Source organism: Quercus robur, chromosome 11, assembly GCF_932294415.1.
Source record: "Quercus robur chromosome 11, dhQueRobu3.1, whole genome shotgun sequence".
Classification (NCBI taxonomy): Eukaryota; Viridiplantae; Streptophyta; class Magnoliopsida; order Fagales; family Fagaceae; genus Quercus; species Quercus robur.
Window position 1 is genome coordinate 50775783 of NC_065544.1, and position 16056 is coordinate 50791838.

Consider the following 16056-nt stretch of genomic DNA (forward strand, 5'->3'; position numbering starts at 1 on the left):
TTTCTATTATGTTTGAAGCCATAGATGGTATATGTACAGTATGCAAGAAATAATTATTGTTTTTCTAACAAGGATTTACTGATAATCGCTGGAGAAAGAAAAAACAAGCCTTAAACGATCCCAATGGGAGCACTAGGGCACTGCAAAAACCCATAACAAGAGGATGTAAATCAAAAGAACGTTTAGAGTTGTCATTACAGTTTGGAAACCCAATATGCCCTGACCAAAAAGACACAACATCCAAGATGGTTCCAAACTAACAATGTTACCACATGACAATTTATATATTAGGACCCCAGAGTCTAGAAGATTTTCAAGTCTGGTGATTATTTCAAGCAAAAAGTTGAATATAGTTTCCACCTAAACCTCATAACTTAAGGTGAAAGATTGTCTATTCCACCTAAACCTCAAGGTGAAAGATTGACTTTAGAGCAATGGACCACATCCACGGTTAGTCAGCAGCAGCTTGCATGTCATCATCGTCTTCTCAATATAAACTCTCAGCCATTTGCCAGACCTGAACAGTCTCGTCATCACCTACACTCTCAATGACCCATGGCTGATATTTGTTCCACGAGAGATCTGATATTTTTGCCTTGTGATCCCGCAGGAAAATGGAAGCTCAGGAGGACCATCATCAGCATCTCCCTCTTAACTGTTCATCTCCAATCCTAAAAGGCATTACGCAACAATTAGACAAGGCTAAACATTCGTTGTGTGCAAAAGTCTAACAAATATATAAATCTAAACTTACACTTCAAAAATAAGAGGACACCATAACTTTAATGTTTTTCTGTAAAATACCTATCAAGAAATAGCTTCCCAAAGTTTCATTTAAGTTTTGGAAATGGACAAAGTTTTCTCCAAAGCAAGTTGGAGGAGTCCTCTAACCCCATTATGTAGAGATTCATAAGATTATCCACGTGTATTAAATCATGAGTTATTAATTAAATCTAAACAAGTCACAAGACCAATATTATACTTGGAAAGTCATGTGAATAGCCACTTAGTGGGCTAAACCGGTTTGGAGGACAATTCTGTCCACATTTGGTATTAATATGAAAACACCTCAATATTAAAGAAAATATTAATAATAACTAGAAAATTCTAATATTGAAATGCCAAACTTGCATCTAAATTATCATCATGCATGTTAGTGTATACTAATCATGATTCATAGATTGTGGTAAGGGATGTGTCGAGCATTAACCAGACACAGAGGATATGCAAGTAAACTCCATGACAAAACATTTGAACAACCGTTATTTCACTTCTACCTGAAAAGAAAATTAAATTAAAAAGGATGTTTCTAATTCCTCTTCTTTAGTAGCAACAAAGTTCGTGAATAAGAAAGATTTATATGGGGAAAAGCATGTGGAGAAAAAGTAAGATACACTCATACACATCAAACCTGCTCAGCTGTAAAAATATTGACTGCAATTAAGGTAAAGAAGCAGAACAAAAAGGGCATTGGTAAATCCTCATTCTTATTTCCTACATACAAACAAATATATAAATCACCAGGATTAATTTCATTAGCCTAGCTCATTTTTCAAAAACAAAAATCAATAATATCTTTTACTCAGAGATATTGAAGCAAATAACATGGTGAACTCAAAATAAGACTTAAGATACTACTTCCCTTCTTCAAAACAAAATTTAGAAACAATAGTATGAGAACACAGAGTGGGTGAGGTTAATCTCACAATAGGTAGGTTCAACACATTTGGCCCTAATGCAAGTAACATATGTACAGGCATACATTCCTACATGTATATATATATATGCGTACATATACATATGTACATATTTATACATCATATGTAGTGACCTTTCTCAGATAAATAATCATAATGACAGTTAACTAGTTTCAAGTTGATAAGGTCAGATAACCTAAGAGGCTAAGTGAGCCCAACAGGCACCCAAAACCAACAATTCATTTCAAGATGGTTACAGATGCTAATTAATTAAACAAGACCTTAATTTTAACTGCTTAAACCAGGCTTCAAATGTTGGGGTTCTGCTATTTAACTCTATTTAGCCCTGCGGCTGCACTACACTCAAAATTTTGATTTTAACACCAAGAGAACCACCAGAGTAATATATATGTGTATATATATATATATATATATATATATATATATCACTCTGGATTACAAGGTTGGTTTACTAGTGTTATATGAACAGAGTGCACTAAAAAGAAAAGACTTATACGCATATGCCACTTTGAATCATCTCAAAGAATTTTCTCATTACTCAGCCAGAAAAACACAGCTGCAAGAATTTTTAAATTGCATGGCTAAACCAAAAGGTCATATTAAGTATTAACAACCAAAGATTAATGATTTTTTTTATCTATGGCTAGTCAGTTAGTGTTCTTATAAATTTCAGCAGCATCAACATCTGCTAAGATAGACTATTTGCATGACTTCATGATTTTGTGCTGCAAAAGACCTCTAAATTTATAAAAAACATTTATTTACTTGCATACTTAAGGATTTTGATGATTAAGTCCTGCAGGTATTAATATTATTCTGTAAATAATTCTACTCAAAAGAATAAGAGAAAGAGAGAAAGAATGAAAGAATGAACATCTTTAATTTTAGATAAATCACTACCAAATACCCACACCATTTACATATTAATCACCCAAATAATTGACAAAATACCTTGTACAAAGCTAAATCATAATTCAGTAGTGTCACACTCACTGAATAAACGATGGTATTAAAATTCTAAATGGCATTACGCAACAATTAGACAAGGCTAAACATTCATTATGTGCAAAAGTCTAACAAATATATAAATCTAAACTTATACTTCAAAAATAAGAGGACACCATAACTTTAATGCTTTTCGGTAAAATACCTATCAAGAAATAGCTTCCCAAAGTTTCATTTAAGTTTTGGAAATGGACAAAGTTTTCTCCAAAGCAAGTTGGAGGAATCCTCTAACCCCATTATGTAGAGATTCATAAGATTATCCACGTGTATTAAATCATGAGTTATAAAGTAAATCTAAACAAGTCACAAGACCAATATTATACTTGGAAAGTCTTGTGAATATCCACTTAGTGGGCTAAACCGGTTTGGAGGACAATTCTGTCCACATTTGGTATTAATATGAAAACACCTCAATATTAAAGAAAATATTAATAATAACTAGAAAAATATAATATTGAAATGCCAAACTTGCATCTAAATTATCATTATGCATGATAGTGTATACTAATCATGATTCATAGATTGTGGTAAGGGATGTGTCGAGCATTAACCAGACAGAGAGGATATGCAAGTAAACTCCATGACAAAACATTTGAATAACTGTGATTTCACTTCTACCTGAAAATTAAATTAAAGAGGATGTTTCTGATTCCTCTTCTTTAGTAGCAACAAAGTTCGTGAATAAGAAAGATTTATATGGGGAAAAGCATGTGGAGAAAAAGTAAGATACACATCAAACCTGCTCAGCTGTAAACATATTGAGTGCAATTAAGGTAAAGAAGCAGAACAAAAAGGGCATTGGTAAATCCTCATTCTTATTTCCTACATACAAACAAATATATAAACCACCAGGATTAATTTCATTAGCCTAGCTCATTTTTCAAAAACAAAAATCAATAATATCTTTTACTCAGAGATATTGAAGCAAATAACATAGTGAACTCAAAATAAGAGTTAAGATACTACTTCCCTTCTTCAAAATAAAATTTAGAAACGATAGTACGAGAACACAGAATGGGTGAGGTTAATCTCACAATAGGTAGGTTCAACACATTTGGCCCTAATGCAAGTAACATATGTACAGGCATACATTCCTACATGTATATATATACGCATACATATACATATGTACATATTTATACATCATATGTAGTGACATTTCTCAGATAAATAATCACAATGACAGTTAACTGGTTTCAAGTTGATAAGATCAGATAACCTAAGTGAGACCAACATGCACCCAAAACCAACAATTCATTTCAAGATGGTTACAGATGCTAATTAATTAAACAAGGCTACAAATGTTGGGGTTCTGCCATTTAACTCTATTTAGCCCTGCGGCTGCACTACACTCAAAATTTTGATTTTAACACCAAGAGAACCACCAGAGTAATATATATATATATATATCACTCTGGATTACAAGGTTGGTTTACTAGTGTTATATGAACAGAGTGCACTAAAAAGAAAAGACTTATACGCATATGCCACTTTGAATCATCTCAAAGAAATTTCTCATTACTCAGCCACAAAAACACAGCTGCAAGAATTTTTAAATTGCATGGCTAAACCAAAAGGTCATATTAAGTATTAACAACCAAAGATTAATGATTTTTTTTATCTATGGCTGGCCAGTTAGTGTTCTTATAAATTTCAGCAGCATCAACATCTGCTAAGATAGACTATTTGCATGACTTCATGATTTTGTGCTGCAAAAGACCTCTAAATTTATAAAAACCATTTATTTACTTGCATACTTAAGGATTTTGATGATTAATTCCTGAAGGTATTGATATTATTCTGTAAATAATTCTACTCAAAAGAATAAGAGAAAGAGAGAAAGAATGAACATCTTTAATTTTAGATAAATCCCTACCAAATACCCACTCCATTTACATATTAATCACCCAAATAATTGACAAAATACCTTGTACAAAGCTAAATCATAATTCAGAAGTGTCACACTCACTGAATAAACGATGGTATTAAAACCTTTCATATAAATTATACACACATACACACACTTATCAGTCAGGCACACAGAGACAGAGACAGAGGGAGAGGTTCGTGAGCTAAGGATAATATTACGTAATTGGGGTGTGGAATTTTGGATTTAAAGGGAGTGGAGAAGCAATATTCACTAATCGCTGCACTCTCTGCTTTAAACTGTAAACAGTCAGGAAATTGCAAACACCAAAGCATGCAAAGAAAAAGTCCTTATCTCTATAATCTGCCAAGCCCAGCAATTAGGAAAAATTAAAGGAAAATAACAAAAAGGTTGTCAAATTTCACAATCATAATCAATTAAAATAACCACATATTGTGTTCAACCCCCATACATCATATCAATTTTCAACAAAGAGAAAAATTGAATCATCAAAGAAAGACATATATTAGAATGAAAATCTAAAGGTTACAATACAGCAAAATCACATCAGGAAAAAAAAAAATCAAAACATGTAAGCACCTAAGGTAAACATCACATCTGCAGAGGAGGAGCCACTTCCATCAACGGCTAACACTATGGCAGCAACACATTATCCCAGAGGGAATAAACTTCATTCAGGGGATACTTTTGGACAGAGATAATAGAAATACTCAACTTCAACTTGTGGAGGTGATCATCTTCTTCTTCTTCTTCTTCGTCGTCGTCATCATCATCAGATGATATTGGTGATGATATTGGTTCAATGTTAACTATGAGACAATAAAGGTAACTAGTAGTAGAAGAAGAAGAGTAGGCGTGCAAGAGAAGGCAGAAAATGTGATCACGTAAATGGAGCAAACGAGGTGAACTGTAAAAAGATCGGGGACCTTCATGCTTCCCAAAAAGTGGGCGAGTGTTGAGACGTCCAAGGAGCCACACATCCTTATCTAGATCATAAGCTTGAACATAGAAAAGATATAATTCGTGCGAGTCTTGAGAGAAAGCACCCCAATAGAGAGTAGTACCAACAGCTACAGCTCTTCTATCATCATCAGGAGGAAAGCAACCATACAATTTGCGCTTTAGGGGCTTAAGTGTTGTCCAACATCGAGTCACAACATCGAAAGCATATAATGTAAAAAAGTAAAGGTTATCATCATCGTTAACGAAGTGTTTAGCCAAAAGAATCTCCTTCTTGGATTCAAGAACCGCGCAAGTAAAATCATTGTGACGAATTTGATGACAAGATGGAGGAGGAGAAGGAGGATTAGGCAAGGATTCCCATGTCGCTAAGTCGGGATCAAAAACCTCCATCCACCCACATTCAGATGGTGGAGAATCAGTAAGAAGAGAATCTAAAGCATACAACTTGCCATCCAAAACCAGTGTTTGAGGATCCCATCTAGAAACATTCATGTTAGGACCGCGGTTCCAACCATCACTAGGAGAGTTAAGGTCTAGTCTCCAAGACACGATGCTATCTTCGGAAGAATTAGAAAAAACATCTTCATTGCCGCCAAGAGAATACAAATGTGACCCTATTGCTGCATTGTGGTTGTAGAGGTTACAAAAGCTTACCGAAATTGGTTTCAGAGTCTGGTCCGTGCTCAAAACTTTTCTCTTTTCCTTTGCTTCGTTTCCCTTTTCTCTCATCTTCAACTTTGACAGATAAGAAGAAGGATAGAGAGGAAGACAGTCTGTATCTGGGACGTTGATGACAAACCATCCTACGGGGGGACCTGATTCCTCTCTCTCAGATAAGCCTGCAGATTCTGCGTCAACAGACCCGCAGAATGCGATCTTATAGCGTTCTTCTTCATCTGCCCAAACACCTTCTTTCTTCTCCATCTCCATCTCCAGAAACTACTCCAATGGAAAATTTTATCTAAGAGAGCTGAGCTAGAGGGATAAAAACAGATTTGAGGACTGGCCTCCGCCTTTCCCTATATATATATATAGTATTTTGGGGTCGGTGCATGCACTTCAGGCAGGGAAGTTCTAACAAATATAATGGGTTCGGCAATTTGGTTAAAATAAAAGGCCACGTTAAGCTATCCTATTTCCCATTGCAATAGGATACGAATCCTAGTATAACACCATTTGTTGTTGTTGTTGTTTTCGGGTAGAAGTGTTAAGAATAAGAATATGAGTCCTAGTAAAACACCATTTGTTGAAGCTATTGAAGATAAAACTCCTTTACCAAAAAAAAAGGAAGAAGATAAAAGTCGCACAGCAGATAACTAGAGTTTATCTCTGTTTGTTGCAGTAATTTCTTTATTTTTCAAATGCTTGTAATTATCCTATAAATGAAAATCCATACGGAAGCCTGGAGATTGATTTGGCCATACGGAATGATTTTAGTCATTTTACCCATAAATAATAATAATATATACCTGTTTTAAGGATTGATTTTACCATAAATAATAAGGATAATAATATGTTTGTGAAGTTACTTCCTAGATACTTGAATTTCAGTCCTTACTCCTCACACCCTACAAACACTTATATATAATATATATATATATATATATAAAAATTAACTATCATGACAAAAGTGGTTATACCTACTCTAAAGTTGTGAATGAGTTTTGATCTTAATTAAATAATTCGAATAGGAAACCAAATAATATACTACTAGCCTCTGAGTCTCTTCTATTTTTTGGGTAAAAAAATAAATAAATAAATACATGGGATAAGTTTTGTAGATTGGAGGAGTTTTAAAACTAATAAAAGAGTGATTCTATTTTGTAGGGAATTAATGAGTAGAAGTAGGAATTTAAATCAACCTAAAAGTAGGAGTTTATTAGAAGCAGGAAGATAAAAAAAAAAATGAATACGTGGGATAAGTTTTGTAGATTGGAGGAGTTTTAAAACTAATAAAAGAGTGATTCTATTTTGTAGGGAATTAATGAGTAGAAGTAGGAATTTAAATCAACCTAAAAGTAGGAGTTTATTAGAAGCAGAAAGATATTTCAACGTAGAAGTAAAAATTTATTATTTTTGTCAATTTACTATTTTAACCCCATTTTTAAGTTTTAAGTAGGGATATTTTTGACAGTAAATAAAGCATTAACTAACTTTCTTTTGCCAATTTACTATTTTAATCTCATTTTTAAGTTGTTGGTTAATTAATTTAGGGGTATTTTTTACAGGAAAAAAAGAAATAACTAACTTTCTGAATCCTCTTAATATATACAGATAATAAAAATTAATTTTTTTAATTAAAAAGGCTAAATTTTCACAGCACAGGCTAAGATTATTATTTGTAAACATAGAAAATTCCATGATTTATTTCTAAAATCATGTGAAATTGATTTTTTTTTTTTTTTTTTTTTTGGAAGGAAGAAATTGAATTGATTCTAGTCTCATGTTTTCTTTGGGAGATGTCCCACAAAAGATGTCCACATTCCAAAATAAGTTTATAAAATGATACTTTTCAAAATTACCTTAAGAAACCAACGTCTTTCTGAAATTTTTTTAATTAGTGTTGGATAAATTATGCTTTTATGTGAATTATACAAACCAATAAATAATAATCCCTTGAAAGTTGAGTTTACAAAGATGCACAACTAATCTGGGGCAAGCAGGAAGGAGCATTGGAATTCAAATCATCGTATATTATTTTTTATGATAATGTTTTATCCGCTTCAAAATCAAACTCAGATACTGAACCAACCCATTGATGCGTAGGTTTTTTTTAATCACTATCCATCGATAGCACAGTAGATAACAAGGTTAGAGAACCGACCCATTGATAGCGTAGGTTAATATGATCTTCATTCACTAATGAATATGAAGGATCCCTTGTCGATTGCACTTCTCATGAACATTACGAAGAATGATCTGCTAGATAATACTAAGCATGGGGAGCATATGCCAAAAACCAAGCACACCATTAACAAAGAATGTAATGGCTAATGTGATCCATTTCAAATGGACCTTGGTATGGTAAAGTGTCCCAGAGAGGAAGCTCATAACAAACTAGAACCTTAAGAAACCTTATGTTAAGTGTGAAGCCCACAGGTAAGAAAAAGAGATAATATATGTACAATATGCATGAAATAATTATTGTCTTTCTAACAAGGATATACTGATAATGGCTGGAAAAAGAAAAATAACAAACCATAAGTGATCCCAGTGGGAGCACTAGGGCTCTGCAAAAACCATAACAAGAGGATGTAAATCAAAAGAACATACAGAATTATCACTACAGTATGGAACCCCAAGATGTTCTGACCCAAAAGACACAACACCTAAGATGGTTCCAAACTGACAATGTTACCACACGTCAATATATTAAGGAATCCAGAATCTACAGAATTTTCAAGTTTGGTGATCATTTCAAGCAAAAGTTGAAAATATGGTTTCCACCTAAATCTCGCAACTATAACTGAAACTGAAAGTAAAAGATTGCCTATTCCACCTAAAACTCTAAGTGAAAGATTGACTTTAGAGCAACGGACCACATCCATAATTAGTCATCAGCATCTTGCACGTCATCATCGTCTTCTCGATATATACTCTCAGCCATTTGCCAGACCTGAACAGTGTTGTCATCGCCTACACTCGCAATGACCCATGGTTGATACTTATTCCATGAGAAATCTGATATCTTTGCCTTGTGACCCCCGTGGGAAAATAGAAGCTCTGGAGGACCATCTTCAGCATCTCCCTCTAATTGCTCATCTCCAATCCTGAAGGCATTACGTAACAGTTAGACAAGGCAAAAGATTCATTGTGTGCAAAACTCAAACAAATATATGAATCTAAACTCAGTATGATATACTTCAAAAATAAGAGGACACCATAACTTTAATTCCTTTCTGTAAAATTTCTACCAAGAAATAGCTTCCCGAAATTTCAATGAAGTTTTGGAAATGGACAAAGTTTTCTCTAAAGCAAGTTGAAGGAGTCCTCCAACCCATTATGTAGCGATTCATAATACCTTCCACGTGTATTAAATCACATGAGATTAAATAAATCTTAACAAGTCACAGACCAATAGTATACAAAGATGGTCTTGTAAACAGCCACATAGTGGGCCAAACCAGTTTGGAGGACAATTCAGTTTGTATTTGGTAATAAGATGAAAGCACATCAATATTGAAATTAAAGATTAATAATAGCTAGAAAAAGCTAATATTTAAATGCCAAAATTGCTTCTTAACTATCATTATGCATGATTTAATGTATACTAATCAAGATTCATAGATTGTGGTAAGGGAAGTGTCAAACATCAACTAGACAGAGGTGATATGCAAATAAATTTCATGACAAAGTATTTAAACGATTGTGATTAATGCATGCATTGACCACATGTTCAGCAAGAGGTTCCACTGAGAATAATTACTGATAGCTTTATCTGGTATTCCTATTATATGCCTTCCATCATTTTGTCTAGAGCAAAATATAACAGTGGTGACTGTATGGTTGGGTAAGTCAACTATATTCGATTGCCAAGTCAGTCCAATTATGAGACATATCTGAAATGGCAGGTGCTAATGTCCTGTACTCAATCAACCAAATGTTGCATAAAGAAATAAATAGAAGTAAGAAAAATATATAGTGGCTGTAAATGTTTTTTTATTTTTATTTTTAAAAAAAGAAGGAAATAAAACTGAGGATATTCCTAACAGCTAGTCCTGATGTGCAGTACCTGTTAAGATCCCAAACCATCAACCTTCTATCATCAGCAGATGATGCCAGCACGGTTTCATGATTAGGGTCCCATTCTACCTGGAAGACTTCCTCCCTGTAAGAAACAAATCCAGGGTGAGATATTGCCATTCCATACTTCATACTCTAATTTATCTCAAAACAATATGACAAGACCCACAGAGATTTCTTGGCATAAAAGAATACAATGTCAAACTATAGTAAGAACATAAAATAGAGAATCATATAAACACATTTGAGTATCAACCAAGATGTCAAGCAAGTATAATTTGCTTCTCTTGTGCCATATTAGTTTGTTAAAGAGTAAATCAATCAATTGACCAAGCAGCAAAAGTATCAGTTTGCACTTAACACTCCCAAGAAACAAAGTTTGAGATAATGATAATCTATAACCCTAATTCCATTGCTAGACAAAAATGAGTCAAAAAATGTTATAATCTAATGGCCCATGGAAGTCTAAACTTAACAGTATAGACCCCCAGCATTCAAGGAAATATCAAGGATATCAATATTATTAGCTCTTAAGAGAACAAGAAAATGAGGGGTTTCACCAAGAACTTATTGACTACCATGCAAAAAATGGAACCACTGCTTCAAGAATCAATTAAAAATTAGTTCTTGATATACATACTACACATGCTTTGAACATGTAAAATAGTTTAATTTTGTCAACAGATTTGATTTCAAAGTAATATACTGACTAAAGGTGCACCAAAAGCCAAATATCACTTCATTTTCATAGCCCATAATTCATTAAAAATTATTTATGAGAACCTTTTTAGTCTGTCTATTTTGGGGAGTTGGCAAGAATTCTGACATGATGAAAACATTGCATAGATGATAGTTTCAACTACAATAGCCATTAAGAGAAGCACACATTTGAGAATAAATGTTATTAAAATTAGCATTGCAAGAGAAAAAGAGGAAGAGGGGGAAGGGGGGGGGGGGGGATTGGGGCAAACAAAGGGCAGGTCATTCACAGATAATTCACTCATGATACCGAAATATGAAGAAGAGCATACGTGTGACTGCTTAAAACATGCAGTGGCACGCTTAGCTTCCTTGTATCAAAGAGACCAATGGTGGTATCTGAAGATGCTGTAGCCAATATCCATTCATTGTAAGGATTGAAAGAAAGATAGTTCACCTGGAATCACCATAAAAGAATCATCTCCATAATATTCATACTAGAACCAAGAATTGCAGAAAATCAGAGGCCAACAATGTTTGCATTTCAAGAGATGGAGATGCAGAGAGAGACAGAGGGTAACAAAGATCTCAATTCAATATCAGTAACAAAGGTTGGTTGACACTATGAAACAGAACTTGCTAGTATATATGTTATACATAAACTAACCAGCAGGCTTTCCCAAGACCTTATAATTAATTGCATCAATAAAACACAATTAAAGATTTTTTTTTTTTTTTTTTTTTTGCTGAGGACAAAACAAAATAAAATGCATCCAGCACACTTATTATTATGGAAATTCAGAAAAAAAATTCATAGAAAATTTAGAGCACATGGTAGGTAAGACATAAACAATTGGAGAGCCACTGTCACAGAAATGAATATGCTTTCAAGATTGTCACCTCTCTCTCGTGAGCTTTGACAGATTGTTGGGGTTGGTTTGTGCGCAAGTCCCAAATCATCAAATGACAATCGTCCCCCACAGACCCAAACAAATTTTCATTCTTTGAATGCCAGGATACATCTTCCACCAACATTTCATGAGCCTGTGAGATACATTCGCAAGTCCCATAAGCAAAGTATCAAAAGCAGCATGACTAACACACCAACATCAACCACCAATATGTAAAATTTGACTTGGAAAATTACCTTGTAAACATGCAATGCATCAAGCACCTTATCTTGAGCCGCAGCAGACACATCCCACATACATATCTTACAGTCGTGCGAGCCACTCAAGAGGTATCCCTCCTTACAGGGACTCCAAGACAACCCATATCCTTCCATATCATGACCCCTTAACCTCAAATCAGGCTCACAGTCACCCCCTTGTTGCTTCTCCAATTGCTTGCCACAATCAAATACATACACATCACACCCACTTGTCTTTGCACCCACAACTACCGGGTTCTGTGGCATACACCGTGCCCTATTCACTTCTCCATCAACACGTATCTTCTGCGTCACCTCCACCTACAAACATTCCAAACAAAACAATCAAACCTTGAAATCTCAACACTGAGTACCCACAAAACAATTCTTGAAAGGAATACTCTTGAGTCATTTTGTTGCCCATGAAACCACCAAAGACTCAGTTCATATAAATACATTCAGCTAGACATTTTAACAAACACTTGGTACGCACAAAAAATTCATAAAAATATCAAAATACAAGAAGACCCACAAAACAATTCACAAAAACACTAAACACCCACAAAATAACTCTCCAAAACAAGCAATAAAAACCACAAAAAAAAAAAAAAAAAACACGGACCTTAGGTGTGATGGGGTTTTCGGCATCGCCATTGATGTTGGCTTCAGAAGCTTTGCTAGGAAGGTGAGCATCGGCGACCATGAGAAAATTAGGGACACCCGAGGAAGTGTGGGTCCCGAAGACGAGTTTTTGAACGGCGAAAGATGAATCCGAGGTGTGGGTGGGCGGTTGTGGGACCCATTGGACAGTGAGAGACGGCCATTCGATAGGGTGGGATATGATCAAATCGTAGAGGAACGGCGAGTTCTTCTTCCACACTGTGTACTCTTCCTCTAATTGAACCAGACTCGGCTCGTCTTCTCGTTGTTGTTCCGCCATTTCTTTTCTGTGAGAGTTGGATATCGGTTTCCCGCCAGAAAAAAAAATATGGGTATGGAGGGAAATAAGGGAAAGGGAGGGTTTTGAGGGTTTTATATATGTGGTATAGAATGGGACTTGGAACTTGGAAGAATCAACTTTTTTTGGGGGCCAGTGGGCTTTTTGGGCTTTTATATTGTTTAGATAAGCCCAAAATGGAAATTCATAGTTCAGGTTTATAAGTGCCAGGTCCAAATAAAAGGATGTAGAAGATGGGTCCAAATAAACTATTGATAATTTTACTGTTTTGTCAATGATGTTAGATTTTTCTTTTGGAAAAAAATAATGTTATGAAATAATCAATATGACATTGATTTTGGTGTCAAATTGTGGGTTAGGTGTCAGATCGGGCAATAGTTTTGTTTACTTTTTCACTACTTGAAATCACTAGATCATTAAGAAGAATTGAGGTTAGATTATGGTTCAACCCACATGAATGAGCACTTGTAACTCTCTTACTAGCCCTCTTACAAGTTACTACATTAGTTCTTAAAAGTATTGATGTTTCTTTTGGAAGCAAAAATGTTATGAAATAGAGCATTTTATTTTTCTTTGAAGTTTAAATAATCAATATGACATTGTTGTGGTTAAGGTTTTGGTGCTGGGTTATGAGGACTAATAAATTAGAATCCTTAGATAATGAATTCAAACTTTAAGAAACAACGGTGTGATGGTCTTAACTCAGAGATTATTACTTTTTACTACTTTGAATCACCAAATCTTCAAGTGGAATATTGAAGTTAGACCATGGCTCAATCCACATGAACTAGCACTTACAGGTTGCAGCCCTCTAACCACATAAGTTCTTGGGGATTGATTTTTCGACGGGAAAGGAGCAATTATAGTTACATTGGGATAGAATTTTCACAAATTATTTCCGCTTTACCCTTCTTATTTTTTATTTATTAAAATTAAAAAAAAAAAAATCAATATGTGATACATGACCATGTAATGTTCACGTACTAGACAGTAGACCTCATGTCTAGCATATCACAAACTGTTATTTAACTTATTTCCAAGTGGATAACTTTGGTCCTTTGGCAATTTGCAATTTTTTTTTCATAATTTCTACCCTTTTTTTTTGTTTGACAATGACTTCTTTCATTGCTACGTAGTTTACTTGGGTCAACTTATGATTATTCTTTACAGACAATACATACACAATGCAATATGCGACAAATAAAGAACCGATAAATTTGCAAATACTTTGTGTCAACTGTGTCAAGTAGATGGAAAATAAGATTATCCTTCAATCTGAATTTGTCAAATGTTTTCAGAATGCTACACATTCAAACCGCCCAATTGAGATTAAGAATCCAACTATATTTAAACTCTCTACTTTCTCAATAGTGATGGCGATGTACATAGAAAAGTCATGCATAAGGATCTCCGAGAAGGAAACAGGAAAAATCCCAGTTGTTGTTACTTGGTTTCCAATCTAAGATTACGTGATGTAATTGTAAAAAATGACCCCTAGTACAGTCCTGCAATGGATGTAACCAAAGAATTAATCATTTGTTTAACATTTTTGGGTATAAGTGCTGAAACTTGAAACTAATATAATATATGAAAAGCCTAAAATGCATTTTGAAAAAAAAAAAGAAAGTTTTAGGGGTCAAGATTTGGGCGGTTGGTTTACGACTTTTAAGTTTTAACATTGATTTTCCAATTTCCAATTTCCTGGAAAGAGCAGTAGCTCTTGTTAAGAACTAGCCTACCACTAGTTCAAAACTCATAAACTAATATGTCAAACATCTTTATCCATTTCACCTTTTTTTCCTTTTAATTTTCTCACCACTTTTGGTAACTAGTTTTACTAAGGGCATTGTTTAGTAGTAATTCTTAAATATATATCCTTGTCAGATGAACTTTTCTTTTCCCTCAAATAAACTCTTATTTTTTTACATAACCATTTAAGATGGAAAATACAATCCTATGAAAACACTCATAACTTATGTTCGTTAAAATAGTATCTTTGATTTTTTGTAACATATTTTATTGGTAATGATTAATGATAAATTCATTGATTGGACAGTTGACATAAATAATAGACACTTGCAAAATGAGTGGTTATATCGATAGTGATGTGTTGCTGGCTATCAATTATCCGATGTTTAAGTTAATGGATATTTTTAGAGAAAAAAAATAATTGTAAGGTATTTTAATGGTTTGTTGTACGTATGTTGTTCTTTTTTCTCCTTATAATCTTTATGGCTCGTTATGTTCCTATAAATTTTTATCATAGTTAATGAGAAATAGTAGTCATAAACTCATAATTATTACCACAAATCTAGGAATGCAGGCTGATCAGTTTCTTGGCAAGCAAGTTAATGTCATCCTTGTTTCTATTAGGTTGTTGAATTGAGCCAGTATCAAGATATTTGGCTTTGTCCTGCTAGGTAGATTATGTGGATCGAGTACCGACCATATCCATATCGATCATGAAGTTGATGGAATTGGTGCACGTAACCACATCAAACTAATTTGACATAAAGAAAAAAGAAAAAAAAAAGTATATTATTATCTTTACAGACTATAATTTTTGTTTTTTTTTTTTGAGAAACTTTACAGACTATAATTAAAGTGGGAGAATTATTGGAGTTTTTTTTTTTAAACCTCTAAATAGATATACCACATTTACTGTATATACACACAATCCTTTGACTTATCGTTTTGTATGATACTTGGCAGGAGTTAAGTGGTTCGAAAAGTAGCGCTTCACCAAATGTGTTGTGCTCACACCTTATGATAATAGTCATATCAAGATCCAATAAAACACGAGATATTATCCATTATCGCCGTGTGACGTGAAGTTGATGAGTTCACACCAGAAATCTCCTTTTTTTTTTCATTTATTAATAATAAAAATACTAAGTTGTGTTAAACGTCTGTTTGGATATCACTTATTGCT

The 16056-nt window shown here is 34.0% G+C and overlaps 2 protein-coding genes across 2 annotated transcripts; both read right to left on the reverse strand.

Annotated features, from left to right (window-relative positions):
- Positions 1-233: 233 nt before the first annotated feature.
- LOC126706685 (uncharacterized) lies at positions 234-6761 on the reverse strand. The gene is made up of 2 exons (XM_050406215.1): positions 5191-6761; positions 234-671 (listed from the first exon to the last, which is right to left on the reverse strand). The coding sequence occupies exon 1, from the start codon at positions 6502-6504 to the stop codon at positions 5245-5247; it is 1260 nt and encodes a 419-aa protein (XP_050262172.1). The 5' UTR covers positions 6505-6761; the 3' UTR covers positions 234-671; positions 5191-5244.
- A 2068-nt stretch (positions 6762-8829) lies between these two features.
- On the reverse strand, positions 8830-13176 carry LOC126706686 (WD-40 repeat-containing protein MSI3-like). The gene is made up of 6 exons (XM_050406216.1): positions 12789-13176; positions 12164-12487; positions 11917-12060; positions 11349-11473; positions 10307-10402; positions 8830-9344 (listed from the first exon to the last, which is right to left on the reverse strand). The coding sequence occupies exons 1-6, from the start codon at positions 13104-13106 to the stop codon at positions 9125-9127; spliced, it is 1227 nt and encodes a 408-aa protein (XP_050262173.1). The 5' UTR covers positions 13107-13176; the 3' UTR covers positions 8830-9124.
- Between the last annotated feature and the right edge of the window lie 2880 nt (positions 13177-16056).

Coding starts and splice junctions, on each gene's coding strand:
- LOC126706685 (XM_050406215.1), bottom strand. CDS start 6,504: ATGGAGATGGAGAAGAAAGAAGGTGTTTGGGCAGATGAAGAAGAACGC.
- LOC126706686 (XM_050406216.1), bottom strand. CDS start 13,106: ATGGCGGAACAACAACGAGAAGACGAGCCGAGTCTGGTTCAATTAGAG. Junction 12,061..12,163: donor ATGCATTGCATGTTTACAAG/GTAATTTTCCAA, acceptor TGTATCTCACAG/GCTCATGAAATGTTGGTGGA. Junction 11,474..11,916: donor TCAAAGCTCACGAGAGAGAG/GTGACAATCTTG, acceptor TGGTGATTCCAG/GTGAACTATCTTTCTTTCAA.